At 37.6% G+C, this 26,452-nt stretch overlaps 1 protein-coding gene across 6 annotated transcripts; it reads left to right on the forward strand.

The window, feature by feature from the left end:
- The first annotated feature begins 43 nt into the window (after window positions 1-43).
- il15ra (interleukin 15 receptor subunit alpha) lies at window positions 44-26,452 on the forward strand. 6 transcript variants are annotated; one of them, XM_030149028.1, is made up of 11 exons: window positions 44-285; window positions 1,163-1,363; window positions 3,005-3,049; window positions 15,254-15,373; window positions 19,474-19,521; window positions 19,902-19,949; window positions 24,329-24,376; window positions 24,777-24,893; window positions 25,120-25,221; window positions 25,432-25,501; window positions 25,660-26,452. In XM_030149028.1, the coding sequence occupies exons 1-11, from the start codon at window positions 195-197 to the stop codon at window positions 25,724-25,726; spliced, it is 957 nt and encodes a 318-aa protein (XP_030004888.1). In that variant the 5' UTR covers window positions 44-194; the 3' UTR covers window positions 25,727-26,452. The 6 variants fall into 6 exon arrangements, with proteins under 6 accessions (XP_030004888.1, XP_030004891.1, XP_030004890.1 ...); XM_030149027.1 differs by having other exon boundaries at window positions 48-285; window positions 24,774-24,893; XM_030149031.1 differs by lacking the exon at window positions 25,432-25,501 and having other exon boundaries at window positions 24,774-24,893.

A 26,452-nucleotide genomic window follows, 5' to 3' on the forward strand; every position in this document is an offset into this window, starting at 1 on the left:
CGCGACCTTTGCGAACACTTTACGTTCCAGCGCCGCCTAATGGTCGGATGACTGAGTCCAGCCAATCCACTTACGGCAGGAGAGAGTTAGTGAAAGCGAAACCGCAAATTAGAAGAAGATCGCGGAGTGAGAATGGTCTTAACGGGTGTGGATTTGGTCTGCGAACATGCTTTAACTCCTGACAGAGCTGGCAGATGGATTCAGGGTCACTCCCAGTCCGGTGGTGCGTGAAACCATCCTTTATTATGGTCTGTCTGCTCTGGACTGTGCGCTGTTCCTATGGCGGTAAGAAACAAATTTAGCAAAAATGATCATTTATTGTGCAATAAATCTGTTATCGTACCTGGGCACTGAAAGTAGCAGCAAACAAGGAAAAAGTCCTATTATTATTATTGACTGGATCATGTATAAATAGCTTTTTTATGTGTTTGCAGTTGTGATTATACAACATATGCGATCTGTCTATTTTAAGGGTGTGATTTACAGGTGTACATGAAAAACACATGAACAGCCGAAGAAAGTGACAATGAAACAACCAGAGCTTAAAAATACATTAGTTGTTTAAGTTTAGGAATAGGGATATATTAGGGATATATTAATTAGGCTATTTAGTTGTGCAATAAACCTGGGACAGGACATGACATTGTCTGTTGTCAATCTTTCATTTCATCTAAAACCTTTCATTCTGTTCACACCCTAATTTAAAACGCATAACTAAGAAACATTGAGATGTGTACCACTGTTTTCAGCATATATCACTGCAACACTTATCAACTGGCAAACCATGATTATTTCCCATAAATCCCAACAATAAAGTTATTTATTTGAATTTTAGTTTGATGATGTTTTACTCTAATGTGTCCTTAACATTTGGTTTGGGGTTTCCCAGAGGTTTTAGGATTTTGTTACAGTTTTTTTTTAATTGTATTAATTTGTCAAGGATCATGTTCAAATACATGACATAAATTAAGAGACATTATTTTAAGAGATATTACATGTAGCTGCGGGCTCATTTATGAAATTCCTCAGAAGACACTTGATGTGCTGATGCTCTTGAATATCACTCAAGTCTTATTACATGCATGTTTTATGTTTTCTAATATCAATAAACCATTTTACCTTTCTTTCAGAAACTGATTTTCTCATATGTGTTTTCCTGCAGACAAAAACAATTGTCCATGTCCAGAAATTCCTCATTTGGAACTAACTGAACCTCCAACGAGGGGCTGCTACAATATTTCCAACACTTTCCGCTACAAGTGTATTGATGGATATGTGAGGAAGGCGGGAACCTCAAATCTAGTCAAATGTAAAGAAGATCAAGGCAGCGTTGCATGGACCACACCCAAACTAGCCTGTATACGTAAGACTTGTTTATTTTATGTCTTTTCATTTGAAGAGCTCACAGAGAAATGATGAACACCCTTAAACAGAATTGGAAAACACTGACAAAGTAGATTAACCATAGCGCTTGAGACAAGTTTCCCACATGGTAGGTAGGGGGACTGTTTAAGACACACTATAAAAGATGGATTTAACATGTCAACCAGGAATGTGAACAAAAAATACATTGCATAAGAATATAATAAGTGTGCACTCCAGCTGGCATGAGGAATATGGTATGGTTTGTAAAACCATTGTGTATACACACTTAAAGTTCAGCAGTTGCTTTTCACACATAAAATGTATACTTCTACGCAACTGTATCCAAGCCAAAATCTCTGATTATTTATAGGACTGTCATCATATTTACAACCCTGTGTACAGCTTGCCCTTTGACAATAGTCCCGGTTGTCACATGTTACGCAAACTGAATATTTTGTTATATATATCATGAGTTTAACAACTACGTAAAGATTCAAGTCAATAAGAAGCAAGAGGACAAATGTCTGGTTACAAGCAGAAGTAAGCCATGACCTCTGGAGCTCAAATGAGACTTGAGAACATCAACTGAAAACAGTTCTTCTCAGAAACTCTTTTGTGGCCAAGTCTGTTACCCTTAATTGCCTCTTGAGTGCTGCCCAAGAGATAGTCATTAAATATACAGTAAATTTGTATTTTAGGGAGGTGATGCTTCCCTTCACTTATTTATTTCATTTCCTTGAGGTGTCATTCTTAACACCAGACAGGACTTATTTAGTTGATGTAGTTTAATATTGAGTGATTGAGTAATTCATCCAATAACAGAGGCGGAGAGTGCAGACCCTCACCAACATATATCACATCCACCACACTCAAAGAAACATATATCTGTTTAAAAAAATATTGTTAATTCTGTTATCAGACTGAGGTTGGACACTCATCAGATATGGCAGATTGGCAAATTATTAGACCACCCCTTGTTTTCTTCAAGTTCTTGTTCATTTTAATGCCTGGTACAACTAAAGTTACATTTGTTTGGACAAATATGATGATAACAACAAAAATAGCTCGTAAGAGTTTACTTTCAGAGCTGATATCTAGCCATTTTTCATGTTTTCTTGATAATAACCAAAATCCTTTAAGTTCTTATACCAATAACTATGGCATTGTACATGCAAAAACAGTGCTTTTAGACATTCTGTGTTTTCTTTTCTGTCGGTTTTTGTCACATGATACACACAGGAGTTACTATTTGATTGCATAACCATTGTTTTTGAATACTTTTGATGGTCTAATAATTTTTTCTGCGACTGTAGAGATGAAAATGTGTTTTCAGTTGTAGGTCATCTTCCAGATCAAGAATACATTGATTGTGTTGACAGACATTGTTTTGCAGCATCTTTGTGATTTTTTGTTTTTCCAGAGCAGAAGCTCTCATTTTCAAAGAAATAACAAAAATATCAAATGCATACGTTAAGATCCATTGTTTGATGTTCTGTCAGGTTTGCAGACACGTACAGCAGGTTGTGACTTTTATGACCAAGCCTGCAATGCCAACAAGGTTTCACTAGAGTAGTTTTTCTCTAGAAAAGTCTGTGCAATTGTAAATGAACCACTCAGTTTCTCATGTATTGTGTTTCAGCGGACCCACAGAGAATCACAACCCCATCGAATACCCCAGAAACAGGTAAGTCTATCTGCATGATGGGCATTGTTTATCTTGCATTACAGCAGGTTGTGTAACATGTGAGACCATGACATGTCAGAAATGTCACAAATAAGGATTTGCAGCTCCTTGTGAACAGTTGTGAGCAATGTATGTGCATATATACACTTAAAAACTTCATTTCATCTCAAATTTCTGATATGAGAACAATAAGTACAATACATATACAATATTTGTGATCAATGATGGTCCTCAGAGAATCAGACAGGTGTTTCCTTTGACACCAACCAGACCACCACAGTCCATGAGATATGCATTTGCATGAATTGCAAAAATAAAATACTAATAAACTGATAAAATCATATTAATATTCATACAAATGCAATATTTGTCTGCTGATGGTCATTTTATCTAGTACTAGCTGTTAGTGGTGGCAGTAGCATGTGCTTTGTTTAGAAGCAGCAGCAGTATGACAGGTTAAAAGGTAGTGTTGACATCAACAGTAGAAACAGTGGTGTAACTAGTAGAAGCATTAGTGGCTGTTGTACTCAGAAAGAGAAATTTTAATGTAATTCAAAAATTGTTCCTTTAACACTGACAAAATGTCCAGAATGTTTAGATAAAGGTTTCTGTGAGTTACTTTGCCTGATTCAAACACTGGGGCAGTCCAAAGTGTCATCGGTGCCATGTTTATCATATGAGAGACTGAAAAAATGTCTTCTGAGGCCCCTCCAGGGAGGGATTAATTGTGTGTCTCTTTCAGAGGGTTTGCTTTTCAAAACACTGCTGTAATTTCTTTACTTTAAACTGAACTGATGGATAAAATGAACTTGTTTTTTTCTGTGTATTGCATGTAACTTCATGTCAGCCAATACTTTCAAGTTTAGTATAAACCATTTTCACAGTGACTCCTAACAGACAAGGCACAGCTGTATCTGTTTACATTAACAGAGCTGTTTCCATTAAGCTGGTATAGTGACAGCAGATGTAACTATTCATTATATTAAACAAACTTGAAGTTATTGAAACATGTTTCTGTAGAATATTGTCATAACATGACACATAATCATCTTTGTCTGCAGTTAACTTAAAAAAAGAAGCTCATATGCTGTACTTCTGTATCACACAAAGGGAAAAGAACATGCATGAAACAGATTTAGGAAATAGCAGTGACATTAAGGAAAATGATAGTGTAGTGGCAGAGATTGCATTGATATTTTAGGGTTGAGATGGTCAAGTTGGTTTCATTTATAGAGGTCAATATCACAGATTTTGCCATAATGTAATTTTTTTTTCTTAAATTGAGTTTGAACCAAAAGTTTGGGTAAAAACAAAAGCAATTTTAGTGGAGAAAAAAGGGAAGAAACCACAGCTGAAGAGAAGGAATCTTTCCTAAATGCAATACGGTTTTTGTACAGAAATATATTTATTTCATACATATATTTCATACAGAAGATGTAGTAATTGTACATGTAGTAATGTTGAACAATACTGAAGGCACCGTCAATGCAAGAGATTCAATGATCTCGTACCAATTAGCACCAATACCTGGATTGTGTCAGACATGATAAACAAAGAGCATACAGCATCCCATCCACACAGATAGGACACATAAAGACAACACAGTGGTGCAAGGGCTAAAGTTACATTTTAAACCCATATGATCAGGTTCCATGTACATTTTTCACCAGATGGTAGTGGTCGAGGCTCATAAAAATGCTTAGAAACCCAATTTTGAGTCACATTTATATCTGGAAACTTGAAAACTCTGAATTATGATGTTTAATGTATGTGGTTGACATTGTTCACTGACACATTTGTCTTCTTACAGTGTTTCTGTATTGATTGATCACAGAGTATCTGTTTCTTGTTAAAGTCAGGAAGTGAGAAATTTGCTCAAACCACTATTGTACTGGGACTACCAGTCGATATCTTTTTGTTTTTCACAAACCACAACAAAATTACAAGAACGCTATTTCCCTCTGTCATGATGTCTATATAGAGATACACCGGTTAGCCAGAACATTCTGACCACTGAAAGGAAAAGTGGTAGTAATCGTGATTATTTCATTACAATGGTATCTTTCACTGGGTTGGAAATATTAGGAAGCGAGTGAGCATTTAGTCATTGAAGCTGATGTGTTGGATGCAGCAAAATGAGCAGTGTAAGGAACTGAGGGACTCTAACAAGGGCCCTTTTGTAATGGTAATGACTGGGTCAGAACATCTTCACAGCTGCAGGTCTTGGTGGGCGTTCCTGGTCTGCAGTGGTTAGTACAGGCGTGCCAAACATATGCCTTGCCAAACGGTCCAATTCAGTCTGGGGGATGAATTTGTAAAATTCCAAAATTACACTGGCTATGCTGCTCTGTCCAGTTCAACCAACAGCTGAACATTTTAGGTAATTGGCTGTTCAAATTCAAACTTTTGGAACTATTAGGTTCCCCAAATACACAGATAAATGTACCAAAGACTAATAAAAGTGGGTTTAGCAAAATATGGCCCATTTAACAATCAAGGGTGTTAGTATCATTTTAGTTCAGGGGCCACATACAGCCCAGTTCGATCCCAAGCAAGGTTATTATCGTTAATGAAATGACGCAAACTACAATTGAAAAAATATTTCGTTAACTGAAGTAAATAAAAACTATAAGTAAAGAAAAAAATGATAAATAACTGAAACTGTTTTGTGTGCTTACAAAACTAATTAAAATGTGTAAAAATTATGAATAAATTTACCTTCGTTTTCATCTTTGTCAATGTTGGATTGATATGAAATCAATTTATTTTGCTCAAGCAATTTTAGCAGTTCACGGTCCGTCACTTTTCGTCACTTGTGGTTTAGAGTCATTTTCTCATCTCCACTCTGCCTGGCAACATGGGGACTAAAGTTGGGAGAAAGCAGCAGAGTCCTGGATGAAATTTCTTTGAATACGAAGGAGAGGAAGATAAAAGATATGAAAAAACTAAAACTAAACATTTGGGAAAAAAAGGGAAACTAATAAAAACTAGCAAACCTGCTCTAAAAACTAATTAAAACTAACTGAATTAGAGAGAAAAAAGTCAAAGTAAATCAAACTAAACTATAATGAAAAACCCAAAACTATTATAACCTTGACCCCAAATGGGGTGACCAGCAAAATAGTAATATTAACCTATTAATAATAACAACTCCAGATTTTCACTTTGTTTTAGTGTGAAAAAGTAAAATTACATAAAAATGTTTACATTTACAAACTATTCTTTCACAAAAATGTGAATAATCTGAACAAATATGACTAACCTGAGATTTATTAATAAAAAATAAGTGCAATTTTGACAATATTCTGCTTGTTGCTAAATGTTTTGTGCCTTTGTAGATCCACTGACATCTGTAAATTGTAATGTACATGTGTAAATGATAAGCTGTGGCAAAATATTATTAAACTTGCAGTTATTTTTAGCTTACCTGCCGACAGGCCATAAGCTATTGTCGTCATGCGGCGTCCGTCGGCGTCGTCTGTCGTCGTCTGTCATCTGTCGTCCATTACAAAAATTTCAATCGTCTTCTTCTCCGAAATTACAATTTCGATTGATTTCAAACTTGGTATACAGCTTCTTTATGATGATGTCAACAAAAGTTAGTGAAATTATTTGGATCTGGATCTGATTCTGGATTTGGTGCCACTTTGAAAAATTTCCCCATTATAAGAGATAGGAAGTGGATCGATGCAATAACTCAGTAAATATAAATGATATCAAGTTGAAATGTCTACAGTACAGCCCTGATGGGGAGATGACCAAAACATAATGGCCACATGCTGATCAGGATCTTCTGGATCCAGGAACGTACGGAAAATTTAACATGGGCTCTTATGGGGAAAAAATTTCAATCATCTTCTCCCAAACTACAGTTCTGATTGACTTCAAACTTGGTATACAGCTTCTTTATGATGATGTCAACACAAGGTATTGAAATTATTTCAATCCGGATCTGATTCTGGATTTGGTGCGACTTTGAAAAATTTTCCCATTATAAGACATAGGAAGTGGCTTGATCCAATAAATCAGTAAGTATTAATGATATCAAGTTGGAATTTGATTTTTTTTACAGATCTGATTGGAATATGACCAAAACATGGGCTATTTCTGTAATATAATAAATACACATAACTGGGTGATAATAAATGGCAGCTGGATACATTTCCCAAAGCTTTTAATTTGGCCGGTAAACTACAGGGCCATTGGTCCTATTTTTCTTAAGAAATTTCAGGTTGTTCATGGTTGTATAATTTGTAAATGTAAACATTTTCATAATGCAAATTTACTTTTTCCACAGTAAAACATAGAGAAAGGTTTAGGGCTGGCATTATGTATTGGTTATGTTATTATGTTACTGGTTTGGCCCACTTGAAATCATATTGGGCTGTTTGTGCCCCTGAACTAAAATAAATTTGACACCCCTGGGTTAGTCCCGAGCAAAAATGGACTAAGGGAGGTCATTCCAATCTCAAGCCAAATGAGCATCTCTTGGAGATGTTGGACAAACAACTCAGATTCATGGAGGCCTCACATCTCGACTTCTTGTAGATGCCTGATTGATTAAGATCTGGTTGTTGTTCTTCAGCCCATTTTTGGTAAGTATTAACCACTTTACAATGGGAAAAAAAAAACAAAAAAAAAACAAGAAGATCTGTAGATACTCTGACCAGTGATTCAACAATCCCTGTTTCGCTCTTGTCAAAGTTGCTCAGATTCCTACTCTTGTCCATTTTGCTTTTAAACACATCAGTATTGAGGGCTAAATCTTCATTTGCTGCCTAATATATCTCACCCACTGACAGGTCCCACTGTAATGAGGTAATTCAAACTAATATAACTTTGCCTGTCAGTGGTCATAATATTATGGCTGATGGGTGGAAGGAGCAATAAATAAAATCCAAGTTGGATGTAAACCATGATGCTGCAGTTCCCATTGTGTGCACTCTGAGGCTACAAATCCACAAGTCCAAAGAGCTCAGAAATTAGTTTTACAGATTTTCTTAAAAACAACGGTGCTAAATGAATATTGAAAAAAAATCAGAGGAATTTCTTTGCCAGTACAGAACTGTTCACAAATGATGAAGTGGAAAATCTCACCTAGTCTTTCTGTCATTGCTGGAAAAGAAGATTCTGTGTGGAAGACCGGCGATACCAAGCAGACACCTACTTCAACCACCACTGAACCTGTAAACAACGGGACAGATAGTGAATTTTCTGACTCTCGTAACACTGGTGAGTCTGTTTTTCTAATAAATTTCCCACTAGAAAAGATCTTAACCAGTGATATTTGTTAAGATTTGAACAGTAAGTTGGACCATTGAAAAAGGAACAGATCCTTTATGAGTTCAAAGATAGACTAATGATGACAGCTACTGATATAATATTTCAGACATTTATAGTATCGTCTGTTGCATTACACAAGTTTCTCTTTTTTTTTGTAAAGTGCCTAGATGTTTTATTAGTTTATTGCTAGAGAAATTCTCCTTAGACTTCTTATCACCATATCACTATAAAAAATCAACTTATTATCAGCGGAGCATGTGGAATAAGTATTATGTTGACCATTTCTCTCTCATTGGCAGGACTTGACGTAACAAAAACAGTAGTTATTTGTGCCTCGGTGGTTATTGTCTGTGCTTTGATCGGGATCAGCCTTTGGTGTTACAGACGGTAAGCTTAAAAACAACTAAAGAAATTATTTTACTCTTGAGAATTTTTAGATTTACAGGGTGGGGAAGCAAAATTTACAATATTTTGAGGCAGGGATTGAAAGACAGTGTATGACCAATTAGTTTATTGAAAGTCATGAGAATTTATTTGCCACAAGAAAATTTACATAATAGAAAATGTTTTTATTCTATGTGTCCTCCTTCTTTCTCAATAACTGCCTTCACACGCTTCCTGAAACTTGCGCAAGTGTTCCTCAAATACTGGGGTGACAACTTCTCCCATTCTTCTTTAATAGTATCTTCCAGACTTTCTCGTAATAGTTTTGCTTATAGTCATTCTCTTCTTTACATTATAAACAGTCTTTATGGACACTCCAACTATTTTTGAAATCTCCTTTGGTGTGACGAGTGCATTCAGCAAATCACACACTCTTTGACGTTTGCTTTCCTGATTACTCATATGGGCAAAAGTTTCTGAAAAGGTATGGATAATAGTGTTAGGTATGATTATGACATCAATATATGTTTGGTTTCAAAACAATTGACATAGTGCCTGCTGAGAAAAAACAACTAAATGTTCATTGTAAATTTTGCTTCCCCACCCTGTATATCCACAGATTAAAATATACTGGTAACTATGTTAGTAATATTTTATCATATAGCATTTTTCAACACAAAGTTTTGAAGTTGTGCTATGATTAAGTCTGTTTTTCAACCTTGGGGTCGGGACCCCATGTGGGGTCACTTGGAAATCATATGCGGTCGCCTGAAATTTCTAGTAATTGATAAAAAAAATGTAAATAAATTACTGATTAAAAATATTTTTAATGATTCAGTATATATTTCATTATAATTAAAACACCACACACTTTTCCTAATAAAAATCAAGTTCAAATAAAATGCTGGATATAACATCTGGGAGGGCATATTTAGATTGACCTGATCACCTAACCGCACGCATTACTACACTTCAACCTGACAGTTGAAACCAGACCGAACAGAAAATGGAAATATCTCTTCACCCGCCTTGCCCCGCTAAGACATCTCCAAGAAAAAAGTGTCTCAGTTTGGAATGTCTGGAATCGCCAGAAATTTGTGATGTTAAAATGGGGTCACAAGCCATAAAAGGCTGGGATCCACTGGATTAAGTGTTTTTTTTAATATATACTTTATTTTTAACAGATTTTACATTTTTTAACAAACAGACAATAAAACAAAAAAGTAAAGACATACGAAACAAGAGACGTCAACAAGCACAGACAGGGCGGTATCAAAACTTAAAATACAACGATAAAGAAGTGGGTCAATGAGTCACAATGTTATCCCATCATGATAAGAGGGTTGAGTTAGTTTGGGTTTTGTCCTGTTTCAGTCCATGTCAGATCATTCAGATATATTCTCATGTTGCATCAGATCATGTCCCGTACACCTGCTGACATAAATACATCCATCATTTTCATAAACATTTGTGCACATTTTCCTGGAGTGCATATTTACACATGTTGATAGTAAAATACAAAGATGTGGAGATATATGTGTATTTCTCAGGAGAAAACAAGGTGTTGTCCTGTTGGAGCCAATATAGATTAAGTGCTTTACAAGATGAAACAATACACAGTATAAAAAGTAGAAGTAATTCACAACATAAATGCAGCAACAAATTAACAGTGTAAGAAATACAAAACACACATAAATATTGCATAAACACCAGAAAAAATATCCAATGCTAATACATAAAACATGTCAGAAACCGTTATAAAATACATAAAAACTCCCCTGGATAACATGGTTTAAAGGTTGATTGATTCAAAAAGGCAGATATCTATGGTTAATGAGTTCCATAGTTTTGGGGAGCAAACTTAAAAGGCACAGTCCAATTTTAGAGTTTGTATTCCAAGATCCAGCCTTTGAATGGTTACTAGACATATGGTACGTATTTCTAGTGTACGGTACTAGAAACTCAGCAATAAAATCTGTGGCTTTCCCATTAAGTTGTTAATAAAATCTTGAAATTAATCTAATATTTGACAAAAGTCAGTGCAGTGCCACTAGAGCAGGAATGATGTGTTCCAGATGATTACAAATATATCAGAGACTTAGCATATTTAAAAGAAAACGTGCCTAAATTTTGATTTAATGTTTTATAAATGGAGAAAAAAAACATGACCGCACACCATTTGTGATAGGTTTGTTGAATTTCAGCCAAGAGTTTGAAGTTTGAAGTCTATTTTTTTCAAAGGGACAGTGCATATTAACTCTTTAAAACCTGACTCATCGTTACTGACACACCCTGCGCATATTCAGTTTGGATGGCTGTAACTCTTTCACTATTTGTGCAATTGGAAAAATTCCAATGGTTTCTGAAACTTGAGACATTGCACTTTTATAGGTTCTGTCAGGTCATTACAGTAATTTCACTCATACCTGTACTAGAAGCTGGAGAAGAAGCCATTTCAGCAGTATCATAACATGCGGTAAATTGTAAATGATTGCTAGATTTTGAAAGATCTGGAAAAAAGTGCGCTGTAAAAAACGGAGTCACTCACAGCATATTTTCTAACCGTTTAGTTAGTCAAAATAAGAAAAAAGTCCAGGTGGACCATTTTAGGCTTAGAGTTTAAAGGGTTAATAAACACAATATGTGCCAATACGCAAGATTATAACCAAGGCTAATTTCCATCTTTAGTCCCTACAAAAAACAACATAGATCACATAAAACAGTATAGTCCACTGTACTCATTCAACAGACAAATAAAACACATTATACATTTATGCTACACTGTACACAACATACATACATACATACATACACACGCAATTTCAGAGTGCCAGATGACTTTACAGGACATTGTGGAGGAAGGTTTGATCGTCCAATAACCATGATTTTAGACGTTTAGTGAATGAGCTGAGTGTGGGCGGGTTGCGGATAATGATTGGTAATGTGTTCCAAGTTTGAGAGGGACAGCGTGAAAACACAGCTTGTCCAAAGGTGCGTCCTCTGGATGGAATTATAGTCACCACGGGAACTAGCCCTGATTCATCTGTTTTGGGGTATTTGTACAAATTCCTGTAATGGGGCAGGGCTAACCCACAAAGGATTTTAAAGACCAGGATACAGGCAGGATACAGTTGAATAGAACACCGAGGTCCCCCAAGACCCAAGTGGACTTAATATAGACTGCTAAAGAGGTCAATTCAGGCTGTTCTTCAGTTGACACTTTATTAGTCAGACAAATTAGAATCATAGTTTTCCTCTCATTTAATATGAGGCGATTCACCGGCATCCAATTTTTGATGTCTACAAGGCAGTAGCAGAGATCATTTAATACATTTAGACTTTGCACCTTAGGGACAAGTACAACAGAGGCTCATCAGCATAAAAATGTAATGAAATGTTAAAGCAGTGAAATAGGAAACCAAGAGGGAGCATATGAAGAGAAAACAAGACTGGGCCAAGTACCAACCCCTGAGGCACCCCACTAGTCAGATCTCCTGTTAAGACAACCTGGACCCACTGGATGCAGAAAATGGTAAATTTGCTTAAAAAAAAACCCCAAAAACATCTGAACCACTTTAGAGCCTTCTCAGAGATACCTGCCCAAGTAAAAAGCCTGTCAATAAAGAAAGTATAATTAACTGTATCAAAGGCTGCGCTCTAATCTAACAGCAAGACACTAATTTCACTAGAATGAGCCTGAAACAGGAGATTGTTAGAGCCCTTTCAGTGCAGTGCAGCTGGTGAAAACCTGACTGAAAAGGTGTTGTTCATCAACAATACTAATTGCTTTGCCTTTGAAAGAAACAGCAACTTGGAAATTGGCCTGTAGTTATTGCCAAGTCTAGTGTTTTTAAGATTATTTCAGGATAAAATGCACTGCTGTTAAAACCTACTAAACCTACTTGTATTAAGTGTCCCAAAGATAATCTGCTCAAACTGAAGAAACAGATGAAAACGTCCTTCTTAATTATTCATGTTTAATATAAATATAGTAAATATTTAATTTATCTCTTAAAATCTTTGTCTGGAGTTTTGGGATTATGCAACATTGCAATTTCTATCGCTGGATGAATAAGTACATTCAGGTGTGAAACAGGCTGTGTGGGATATTGCATTTGGTGAACAAGCACTTTGTATATTTGAGTTTCAGTTTCCTTTGAACTCTTCACAGTTATTGTCTCACTACTGACCTCGCCTTTCTCTTCATACCAGGAGAAGAACAAACATCCCGCCGCAGACGGATTACCAAATGGAAGAGGAAATGTCACCCATGAGTTGTGGTTCATGTGAAGAAACAGAGTAGATGATAAGCAGCTGGCACAGTGAGCAGCAAGAAATGAAAGTTTTTGGAGCTTTTTTTAGAAAACAAAAAAAAGCACCTTCCAAAGTTTCCAAGCAGTGAAGAGTGAGTCACTTTAACACAGAATTAGACAGAAACATGGCATCATCTCTGTTTCCTTGCATATTGACTGATTTGATTTGACAGTTCTTGTTTGTACTTGCTAATCCACTGAGCCTCTGCAGCCTTTTTCTGAACAGATTTCCGGACAGTTATCAAAGAAATTTTCACAGCTCACATACGGAATATTATTAATGACCTGCCCACTAGTGTTAATTAATTACCTTTGTGTGGCTTCAATCAACTCACAGTATGTGCCAACAGATATTGGAATGAAACAGAAAAAAGCCAATAGAAGGAACATGGTTTTGGCATAACATGACTAATTTAAAGGCATAGGAATTCATCTGAATGAAGAATAGAATAACATTTTGCTTATGATCAAGTAAAGTAGTGTATTTGCTCTCATTGGTCATGTCAACAGGGTGTGAACCACCAAATGAGTGACTAATACATGACCGTCTCTTCCTCCTTAGCAGAGATGGGTAATTCCAGGTTCGTCAAGTCAAAGTCCTGCCATATACTGGTTCCAACCTCTTCACTTAACACAGGTGATTCCACTAAATATCCCATCTACCTGGATGAGAACTTGTGTTCATAAAAATAGGCTGGTTTAGTGAACAGGTTGAAACCAATACATGGCAGGACTTTGACTTGATGAACCTGGGATTCCCCACCTCTGCTCCTTAGCTACTTCATGTGCAATGACAGATGTCTGCATATATGTGCCTTAAAGCTACTGAGCCCAATGAAATGGCATGTCTACAATAGAGCTTATTTTATTTATAATTTGTTTAAAAAATGCTGACAATAGTGACTATAATTTCACACAGTAAAGCTGATGACTGTGTTTAGATTGTTTAGTTCAGCAAAGGATATTTATTTTAGCATCAAACAGCATATCATCATCCCAGTGGAGAAGCTGGAATCATATTTTATTATCCTAACAGATGTTAAACCTATCTATGTTATGGACAGACAGAATATATCCATCACTGTGTTGTCCACAGAACATGATAGCAGGAAACGCAGCAGTCTTTTGTAAGTAGAGGGCGAAAAACATGCCCCACAGGTGGGGCAGAGCTGTGTAATTTCAGTTTCATTACTTTTGTTTCTTTGTAGAATTTAGATACTAGTCCTGAATGAAGGAATGCATGCAGAGACAGGTTGTTTGACCAGGTAAAGTTCTCAATCTATTTGACTCACCCTCATATTGAAAGCGTCCACTATGAATGACTTGTCACATAATGTAAAATGTATGCCATCAAGGCAGCGTTTTATTTAAGCAGCATTTTCTGTGTGTAAATTAAAGATATGCAATATTGTATTTGTAAAGCTTTTGTCATGAGATAATTTATATATTTATTGGAAATCAAATGATGGCCATTTTCAGTTATGTGTGATACTTATGTAGAACTGGATATTTCATTGTATTATTAAAAAAATATGTTTTTAACCTGTGTTGTTTTTTTGTGTTCCTCGAAAAATGTCAGTTGGAAAGAGTAAGACCTTTTGTTTTCTCTAAGCGCCATATGTCTCAATTTTTTTTTTCTTCCATCATTCCTTAAATGTTGATGTGATCAGAACAGACTGGTTCTCTGCGTGGCCTTTGGTTGTGCCTATGCCACCTCCTCTCCACAACAACTGCAGCCAGTTTCGTGCGGAGCTGTGCGAGTTAAAACCTGCCTTTCACATGGGTATAGACATAAATCAGCCATCGCAGTCAGTTTCAGGTTTGGTAAATCACATTGTGCATGCTAAATAAATTTTTGCATCTACTCGCGCAGTCAAGTTTGTGCACGTTTTTACACGCTCAAACCTTTAGTAAATCAGGCCCTTAGAGTTTGAATAAAGTGAGTATATCTGTGTATCCTGCATGTGTTCCAGGAAGATTGATACTGTGGTTCAGTATGAAATGAGATACAGCTGTGTTTTGTCCTACATTTCAGTAATGTGACATGTTTGGCAGTCCTGAAATGAACTGTTGGTCTGTGTGCACTTGTACCTCCTTTGCTTTGAGCTTTACAAATAACAGAAATGTCAGTAAAGGCAGCACTCTCATGATATATTGACAGATGTAATATTTGCATTAAAAGAGTTGCTGAGTAAAAGTCTTCACTTCCCTCCCTTCTACGCAGCACCTTCCTCCACTGAACAGATGACCCAGAGCACCACCATCTCAGCTTCAGTGTCTGCACAAACAGACAACATGGAGCTAACCTCACCTGGTCTGCAGGTCCCATCAGACTACACACAGGGTACAAAGCTCACAGAACACATCCTATTTGTATTTGTCATTTATTCTCCACATAATCACAAACTGCAGGTCTGTGTCACATCAGATGATTATCTTGGCAACCACGCCCAGTCTCAGTTAATCAGTGTGTCATGCTTGTTCCACATCCACTCTTAGTGATAAATAATTCTCAAGGAAAAAAAACATTTCTCAGTATGAATATGAATACCTTTAATTGCATTTCCACTTTGTTGCAAAAAGTAAGACCTATTCAATAATTTCTGTTTCTATTTTTCAGCCCTTAGATATTTTGTGGTTAATGTAGCAGTGTTAGAACCAGAGACACAAGACTTGGACCCAAATGCACAACCAACAGACAGGAAATAAGAAAATGAGTGTTTATTAAACACGGACAGGATAAACAGTTCACAAAAAGGTTTCTTTAAAGAATCCTTGTAGATTAGACTGTGTGAATTCGTCACGGCGTCCGAATCCAGCAAGGGGATCTCTCTGCCCAGGTCGGGAGCACACGAGGGGAACCCGACTAGGAATAAACAGAGAAATGTCAGGGGACAGACCAGGTCATACACAGGGAATCCAAAAAACAGGCAACGGTACATGGGGAAAAAGCTAAAGCACTAACCGAGAGTCCAGGCAATAAGTCGAAAAAACCAGTGAGGCAGAATCAGGCAGAGGTATCAATGGGGATCAGGCAGGCTCAGAGAACGAGGAACAATCCGGGTCAGGAACGAACAGACAGGCAGACAAACAGGTTCAGAGAATCGCTGGTAGGTAATCACAACACAAGGAAGGAATACAAACTGGCACAGGACAGGGGAAAACACAGGGCTTAAATACACAGAAGGGAGGGAAGACAATGAGACACAGGTGGAACAAATCAGGGCGGAGACAGGTAATCAACACAGGTGAAACAATCAGGGAGAGGAGGCGAAGACACCAGACATGACACAAGAGGAGGATTAACAAAATAAAACAGGAAGTGACACACAAGACAGACAAAACATACAAGAGTCCGGTACTGATATGACAAGCAGCAATAACAGTGTATGAATCCTAGTTTCTGGTAGTAGAATGGTAGCTGTGACCAAATTATATTTTCTTTCTTTCTAGATGGAAAACCAAACTTGATCCTAATAGCAACTAAAGGTGGTATATTTATTATAGAAGAACTGTTGGACATATGTTTACAACTTCTGCTCTCATAAAGATCTTGCTGAAATCTACACCAGTAGAAAAAGCTTGTGTAAGATGAAACAAGAAATATTTTTCTCTCTTAATCGTTTGTATTTCTTTTGTAGCCATCTCTGCAATCATATTGCAATTGCACTGTGTACTCCTTCCGTTTCTTCTTTCAGACAACAACTGTTTATGTCCTGAAATTCCTCAGTAGCCTCTAACTCAGTCTCCATTACAGAGGCACTATCAAATTAACAACACTTTTCATTACAAGTGCACAGATGGTTATGTGAGGAGGGCAAGAACCTAACATGTCAGTAAATGCAAATAAACTTGACTTGACTGTATTTTTCATATAAAGGCTTGTTCATAGAGCTCCCTAGAATAATTTTCCCACGCAGAAAAAGAATTCATTCATGTATATTGATTATTTACAACACTCTGGAGTGTTACTTAACAGCAGCGTAAGATGAGAACACAGTTTACAGTGGCCCTCTCTGAAACTAGTTAGACCGGAGTTTACAAAATCACTAACACATGAATGATTGCAAAATACAGTCACGTGAAAAAATTGCAACATGCTTTTGAAAGCTTGTGAGTTGTTTTTTTTTTTTTTTTTTTTTTTTTTACAAATTTGGACTTATAGATATTTAATATCAATTTTAACAATACTGAGAGATTCAAGTAATGTAACTAAACAAATAAAGCCAAAGACATGACTAAGAATTTCTGTTACATATGATTATATATTTTAAAAATGCAGTTTCTGGCGAAGAATAAATTAGGACATTTCCACCTTTATTTCCACTTAAAATGGCTAAAATCAAATGCAGGTGTATCACATCAGGTGCACATGGTTAGAACAATTTCTCAGCATTTTGAAGGAGGCTTGTACTATGTCAGGGGTCACCAACCCTGGTCTTCGAGAGTTACTGTCCTGCATATTTTAGATCAGGGGTATTCAAATCTGGTCCTCAGGGGCTGGTATCCTGCATGTTTTACATATTTCCCTCTTCCAGCACACCTGGTTCAATTAATGATCAGCTCATCATCAAGCCTGATAATGATGTAATGGCTTCCAGGTGTGCTGGAAGAGGGAAATATCTAAAACATGCGGGATATCGGCCCTCGAGGACCGGATTTGAATACCCCCGTTTTAGATGTTTCTCTCTTCCAGCACACCTGACGGGTCGTTATCAGGCTTCTGCAGAGCTTGATGATAGGCGTGTTGGAAGAGGGAAACATCTAAAACATGCAGGATAGTAGCTCTCGAGGAGCAGGGTTGGACATCCCTGTATATGTGAACTTCTGACAGTTTGGTGTCCTCTTGACTGCTGAAGTGAAAGCGAACACCACAGTGAGGTCAACAGAGCTATCTGAGGCCTTCAGAAAGAAAATTGTAACAGCTTATGAGTCTGGTAAGGAATTTAAAAAGATCTCAAAGCAATATGAAATCAGCCATTTTACTGTCTGAAAAATAGTCTACAAGTAGAGGACATCCAAAACAACTGCCAACTTGCCCACATCTGGCTTTCAAAACAACTTCACCCCAAGTGCAGACTGCAAGATGCAAAAAATAGCCACAAAAAACTCTAACATGTTATTACAGGACTTACAGCAGGTTCTTACTACTGTTAATATGAAAGTGCATGCCTCTACAATCAGAAAGAGACTCCATAAGTTTCACTTTCAAGGGAGACGTACAAGGAGGAAACCTTTGCCCTCTAAGAACAACATGAAGGTCTGGCAGAAGTTTTCCTGAGGGAACACAGACAAAGACAAGGACTTCTGGAACAATGTTCTTTGGACAGATTAATCTACAAATGTAATTATTTGGATACCAGAACAGAGGACATGTTTGACAAAAAAACAAATACGGCATTCCAGGTGGAAGTGTTGTAGCAGGACCTGACCAGTTCATGATCATAGAATCCACCATGAATCCTAACATGTATCAGAGGGCACTTGAGGAACATGCAATATGACAATGACCCAAAACATAGGCTACCAGTAAGTCCACCAAGGACTGGCTAAAAACTAAAGAATGCTGGGTCCTGAGTCAAAGCCCATCATCCCATGAAGATGCTGACGGGGGACTTGAAACAGGTACAAGTACATGTATCATGCAAGAAACCCCTTAAACATCTCCTCCATCCCAATGTCAGAGACTAGTAGATGGCACCAAGAAGCATCTTACTGAAATTATTTCAGCCAAAGGGGGGAACACTAGCTATTAGGGGGTAAGGTGTAAACTTTTTCTTCAATTAGAATATGCATTTGTTATGTTTTGTTTAATGAGTAAAACACGGTCATTTTTTATTGTTTACCTGCAATTACATCACTTACTTTTCCAGAGCTAAATAACAAGATTAGACATCAATATGTGAATATTCCTCAATAAGACCTGAATATTTATTGGGTTGTCCTCATGTTTTTTTCACATGACTGTACATTGTTCAACACCTCTAGCCAGGGTACAAGATACTACTTCTATAACAAGATACTCCACTTCTATAATTGATAATTTCATGTAAATCATTACATGAAGAGTCATTACATTATGTTCACCTGCTTAGTAAAAAAAAATATATATATATTGTTAAGGTGTTGCACAATTGTATTTGCTCTTTTAATTATGTTAGCACACAGGAATAACATTTCGTGTCGAAGAAGAGGGCCAATTTGTGGTTTGGTTTGTAAGGAACTCCTGTCTCCTGTGGTCCAATGCAAAGTCCAAAACAAGCTGAGAGATGTTGGTTGAAACTTAAGTGGTGTTTGGATTGATTGTATTGTGGTTTTGGAATAAGCAGTGATCTCACAAGCCCTGCCAGATGTGTTTTTCTTATAATGCAATAATTCTACTTCTGACTCATTTGAAATGTCAAGTTGCAGATGAAAAACAAATTGAAATTTTCTGTGTTTCAGCTGAACCGGTGAGAACCTCTACACAACCACCAAAGAGCACAGAGACAAGTGAGTTTATCTGTACTTATTTTACATTTTAGCATAAGATCCTTTTCCAACATTAATTAAATACAGTGTCAGTGTATTTTGTCTTTCTGGCTTCTATATTGTGCTTCTGTATGTGTCTTTATGTTTTTGTTATATCTTGGGCTTATCTTACAGATATGTGAACCAAATTTCTGTTTTTGTGGACATTATCTTATCTAAACGTGCAGTTGAGCAGGTGATATTGTGGCTTTGTGCTGACCTGTTCCGTTCCTGCTTGGGTTGCATTAGTTTTACAGAACAGTGATGACCGTAGAAACAACAGTCTAATGACCTAATGACAGAGGTAGTGTTTGCTGTAAACACTGATGCTGAGTAAAACTGTGGGTTTCTCTTACATGCAGCTGAGCCGGTGAGAACCTCAACACAACCACCAAACAGCACAGAGACAAGTGAGTTTATCTGTACATATTTTACATTTTAGCATAAGATTCTTTTCCAACATTAATTAAATAGTTACATTATGTTTTGTCTTTCTGGCTTCTTTATTTTTTGCATTGTATTTTTGTATTTTTTTTAAGCAGTTTATTTCCTGCTGGATTTTTTGTTTACGTAAAGCACTGAATTACCTTTGGTTTTACAATTTATAAACACACACTGGCCACTTAATTAGGTACATTTCTCTAGCACCTTATAAAGTGACCAGTCTCCTCCTCATACCTTAGATCAGGGGTCACTAATCCTGGTCCTCGAGGGCTACTATCCTGCATGTTTTAGATGCATCCCTCTTCCAGCACACCTGATTCAAATGATAAGCCTATCATCAAGCTCTGCAGAAGTCTGATAACAACCGTCAGGTGTGCTGGAAGAGGGAAACATCTAAAACATGCAGGATAGTAGCCCTCGAGGACCAGGATTGGTGACCCCTGCCTTAGATGTAATCATGGGTTATTTGAGATAATGCTGCCTGTCTGTCCGTCCACTCAAACCTGTCTGGCCATTCCGCTCTGACCTCTAGCATACATGTGGGATTTTCACTGACAGAAGGCAAGGCAGGTTTAATTATATAGCACATTTCATGTACAAGACAATTGGAAGTGCTTTACATGAAACATTAAAGCATTACAGCATGGAAGCAATGAAAAGTATAGGCATGAGAAAAACAAACAAACAAAACAAAACAAAATCAGATAAATAGGTAAACAGATAAACAGATAAAACAGATAGAAACTTTTATCTTAAAAGAAACAGTGCAGATCTGAACTGATGAATAAAAACTCTATTCAAATGCAGCTGAGAACAAGTGGGTCTTTAACCTGGTTTTCTGGGAGTTTGTTCCAGACATGTGGAGCATAGAAGCTGAACGCAGCTTCTCCGTGTCTGGTTCTGACTCTGGGAACTGATAAAAGACCGGATCCAGATGACCTGAGGGGTCTGGTGGGTTCATACTGGGTCAGGAGGTCACTGATGTATTTTGGTCCTAAACCATTCAGAGCTTTATAGACCAGCAACAGAACTTTAAAGTCTATCCTCTGACGGACAGGCAGCCAGTGGAAGGACCTCAGAGTTGGACTGATGTGGTCCACTTTTCTGGTCTTAGTAAGGACTCTAGCAGCAGAGTTCTGAATGAGCTGCAGTTGTCTAATGGATTTTTTAGGTAGACCTGTAAAGACACTGTTACAATAATCAAGTTGACTGAAGATGAATGCATGGACTAGTTTTTCCAGGTCCTGCTGAGACATCAGATCTTTTATCCTTGAGATGTTCTTAAGGTGATAGTAGGCTGATTTTGTGACTACTTTGATGTGTTTTTCAAAATTTAGGTCTGAGTCCATCACTACACCCACATTTCTAGCCTGGTTGGTGGTTTTTAGGTCTATAGACTGAAGCTCTGTGGTGACCTGCAGTCATTTCTCTTTGGCTCCAAAGACAATTACCTGCAGTTCTGTTTTTGTTCATCTGATGAAAGTTGTGGCACACTCATCAATCTCCTTAATGCATTTACCGAGAGCCTGTACAGGGCCTTGGTCTCCAAGTGACATTGTGATATAGATCTGTGTGTCATCTGAATAGCTATGGTAACTAATATTGTTGTTCTTTATAACCTGCACCATAATGGAGCCTTGGGGAACACCACATGTAATTCTTGTCTGCTCAGATGTAAAGTTACCTAATGACACAAAGTACTTCCTGTTCTCTAAATATGTCTTGAACCAGTTTAGTACAGGGCCAGTCAGACCCACCCAGTTCTCCAGTCGTTTCAGTAATATAATGTGGTTGACTGTATCAAACGCAGCACCGAGGTCCAGTAAAACTAGCACTGACATGTTTCCATTGTCTGTGTTCAAACAGATGTCATTCATCACTTTGGTCAGAGCAGTCTCAGTGCTGTGTTGCTGTCTAAAACCTGACTGGAAGACACCATAGCAGTTGTGTTAAAAAGTCATTTAGCTGATAAAAAACAGCTTTTTCAATCATCTTACTTAAAAATGGGAGACTGGAGATGGGTCTGTAGTTCATTTGTGTCTTGTCTAGATTGTCTCTTTTTTTAGCAGAGGTTTAATTACAGCTGTTTTCAGTAACTCTGGGAAAACACCTGACACTAAAGACGAGTTCACAATCTGCAACAGATCTGACTCCAAAGTCTTTGAGACCTTTTTAAGAAAATCTGTGGGCAGGATGTCCAAACAGAAGGAGGAGGAGTTCAGTTGACGTGAGATGTCCTCCAGAACTTTACTATGAATGGGATAAAACTGCGTTGTGGTGTTTGAACTGGTTTTCAGTGGACACAGTATATATCCTGAACCTGCTGCTGATGAACCAACTACTTGTCTAATATTTTTGGATTTTGTCTGTAAAGAATTTGGCAAGTCATGGCAGGCCTTGGTGGAATAAAGTTCAGGTGCTACTGACACAGGATGGTTTGTTAGCCTGTCGACTGTAGCAAATAATGCCCGAGCACTATGACTGTTTTTGGTGATAATGTCAGAAAAATACGACTTCCTTGCATTCCTTCGTTGTAAATTGTAAGAGTGAAGTTTCTTTTTATAGATGTCATAATGAACCTGTAGATTTGTTTTTCTCCATCTTCGCTCGGCTTTCCGACACTCTTTTTTTTTTTTTCATTTTTACCAGTGTGGAATTTCTTCATGGAGCCTTTTTCCTTCCAGAGATAACCTTCACCTTAGTGGGAGCAATGGAATCCATAATATTAAGTATCTTAGCACTGAAGCTAGTGATAAGCTCATTGACTGAACCCCCTGACAGGGCGGGTATTAGAGAAGACCTGGTTAAAGACCTTATTGGTGTTATCAGTTATACAACGTTTTCTGATCACCACCTTTGAGATGTTTGTGTAAACTGAAATTGTACTTGCAAAGAAAACACAGCAATGATCAGACAAGACCACATCACACACACTAATCTTGGAGATGCCCAGACCCTTCAAGATCAATAAGTCCAGTGTGTGCCCCTTAATGTATGTAGCCTCAGTTACATGCTGAGTCAGCCCAAAATTGTCCAGAGTGTTACTCAGGTCTTTAGTCCCTTTGTTCTGAAAGTTGTCAACCTGGATGTTAAAATCACCAACAATAATTATACAGTCAAAATCAACTCAGATCATAGACAGCAGTTCACTAAAATCATCATAAAAGTCTGCACAGTATTTGGGGGGGGCGATAAATATTTAAAAGCATGACCCTGGATGATGCCTTAAGCTGTACAGCCACACATTCCAAAGAAGGGAAAATTCCAAGACATAGCTGCTTACACTGATATAATTCCTTGAATAAGACTGCAACTTCCCCTCTTCTGTTTATCCTAGCCTCACTGATAAAACTGAATTTGGGAGGGGTTGACTCAAGAAGAATAGTTGCACTGTTATTTTTGGTCCAACCAGGTTTCAGTTAAAAACATAAAATCAAGGCTGTGCTTAGTAATAAAAACATTGACTAAAAATGTTTTCCCTGCTAAAGACCTAACATTTAATAAAGCTAATTTAAGAGTTTTAAAAGTATCATGTATGGGGGCAGGCTGTGGCTTACACAGTATGTTTACCTCATTTGAAAACCGTTTTCTGTGTTTTGATAGACCCACATTTCTCCTTCGGTTACTTAACAGCATTTTTCTGTTATCTGTCATCATCGGGATTGAAAAGGCAACCTTATTTCCATAGGGCTCTGACTTTTCCTGGGGGGGGGGGATTATTTGTATCAGTACTGTAGTCTGGACCCGACACACATCAGTCAGACTCACAGACGTGATGATCCATGGGCAGTGGAGGCTCGGGGATTTTTGGTCCATAGTGGAATGAGAGGGGCTGGACCAGAGAAGAAATATGGGATTTGGATGTGGGGTGAGCTGGATTCCAATATCAACAAGGTTTTTCATCTTGTCAGTGAACTTGACAGAACTGCCACTAACTGGATATTTTCTCTCTGTCTGACCATTCTCTTTCATTCTCATTCAAATCCTACACCTGGTTGTGTGTGAAAATCCCTGTAGATCAGCAAAGTTTATGAAAAACTCAGACAAGCCTGTCTGGTGCTAGCAACCACAGCACATTTCAAGTCACTTACATAACCTTATCTCCTCATTCTGATGCTCGGCGTGAGCTTCAGCAGATCATCTTAACTATGTCTACATGAAAGCAGTGAATTGCTGCCATGTGATTGGCCAAGATGTTTTCAGGAGGAACAAATATAAAAACTCTTTTGTGCCCTTTTCCATATAATGGACATACATTTTTCTTATAATGCAATATTTCTACCTCTGACTCATTTGAAATGTCAAGTTGCAGATGAAAAACAAATTGAAATTTTCTGTGTTTCAGTTGAACCGGTGAGAACCTCCACACAACCACCAAACAGCACAGAGACAAGTGAGTTTATCTGGATATATTTTACATTTTAGCAGAAGATTCTTTTCCAACATTAATTAAATACAATGTCAATATACTTTGTCCTTCTGGCTTCTATATTGTGCTTCTGTATGTGTCTTTATGTTTTTGGTTATATCTTGGTCTTATCTTGCAGATATGTGAACCAAATTTCTGTTTTTGCGGACATTATCTTATCTGAACGTGCAGTTGAGCAGGTGATAATGTGGCTTTGTGCTGACCTGTTCTGCTCCTGCTTGGGCTGCATTAGTTTTACAGAACAAAAGTGATAGTGATAGTAGTGATAGTGATAGTAGTGATAGTGACAGTCTAATAACAGAGGTAGTGTTTGCTGTAAAAATAGTTGGCAAGTAAAACTGTGGGCTTCTCTTAAATGCAGCAGCTCCTCCTACAGTACAGAGGACCCAGAGCGCCACCATCTCAGCCTCACTTGCTGCAGAAACAGGCCGCGTAGAACAAACTTCACCTGGTTTTCAGGTCCTGTCAGATCCCACACAGGGTAAGGAATTTTTATTTATCATCCAGTCTACATACTGTATTATGCTTGGTTGTCATGACATGTTTCGGGCTGGTTCAAGTCTGTTCTTGTTAGCTTATGGTGGTGTGATAAAATTGTTATCTTGCATGTTCAAGCTTTAGTAATGATATAACATTAATAGATCTCTATTTGGAAATCCAAAGTATGCCACTGCAAAACTAAATAACGAATAATCAACATGTGACAGAGACTAGAGGGGCGGACCAAACGACCAAACCCTCCATACTGTCAAACACAGATAACAGCACCGCAGCTCATAGTCACAGCACCAGTGCTGTCGTGACCAATGGTAAGTACTATTACTGTATTAAACTGCATGGAAATTACAGGTCATACTAACATACAACCTTTCATCTGGAATGTTTATTATCGTATATAATGATGTAGGCGGCAGTCGGAAGATGCACCAAGTGTCAGACACAGTTTGGTTATTATTTGAACAGGACCACATAGGGATGCTAGTTTGATGTCGACTCTTTGTCTCCTCTGTTATTGGCAGTAATGAGCGCAGTTGTAGCTGGAGTGATTATCATTCTTTTGATCGGTATTGGCAGCTTCTTTTACAGACGGTAAGCTTGGAAAAATCTTGTTAACAGGATCAAATTGGAATTTTTAGACATTAATTACACGCCAACGCGTAAAACGTTAACAGTTTCTAGCACTCAAAAGCTCCTTTTTTTTGCATTAATTCCAGCATATGTTTTCATCACTGAACATTTTCTTATAGGAGGACAAGAAAGATTCCACTGCACACATCAGATGAACTGGTACCCATGAACACCATAGGATCCTGACTGAGGTGTCCACCTGAACAGCTGTGATTGTCAAGGAGAACGGCTGAGCATCACCGAGGCTCAGAGGGTCCATTACATTCCAAAAGGATTAAAGACTGTGGTGGCTGGATATGACACATGCTGGTTGTATCCTCTACCCCCTACCCACAGTTCAGTTAAATGTATTAAAAGGGAAATGTGACCATCAGTCTGGTGCTATAACAAGCCAGTGTTAAATGTAAGTAGTTGCTTGGTTAAATGGGGCAATCATGAGGTATTTGGGGCTAACTGTGGAGGCAACTTCTGAGGCAGTGCTAAAATATAAAACTATAAAAGTAATGTAAAAGGAGCAATGCACCAGAGTAGTGGACAATATGGTAAAGGAGTGAATGATCAAATGAGATGTTTTCACTATGCTTGCCAATGAAAATGTGATGTGACTTGTGCAGAAAATGTGTTTACAGATGAGGTATTTGTGTTCAAGTGTTTTTCATGTTACATTCATTTTGTCATTAGAAAAATGAATAAGACTCATATAACAGGTGACCATGGGACAGGGGCCATGACGTGGAATGAAACTGGATTTCTCTGAATTCGAACACACAAGGAAATATTTGATATAATGTAAGGGCACTAGGCGACAAAATACTGTATTTAATGCAGGCCTAGTCATTTTTAGATATTTTAATGCAGAAGGGATATTTTTATATTACAACTTTAATAATAAATGTAAATATCAAAAAGGGA

The sequence above is a fragment of the Sphaeramia orbicularis genome, chromosome 12, assembly GCF_902148855.1.
Source record: "Sphaeramia orbicularis chromosome 12, fSphaOr1.1, whole genome shotgun sequence".
Lineage (NCBI taxonomy): Eukaryota > Metazoa > Chordata > Actinopteri > Kurtiformes > Apogonidae > Sphaeramia > Sphaeramia orbicularis.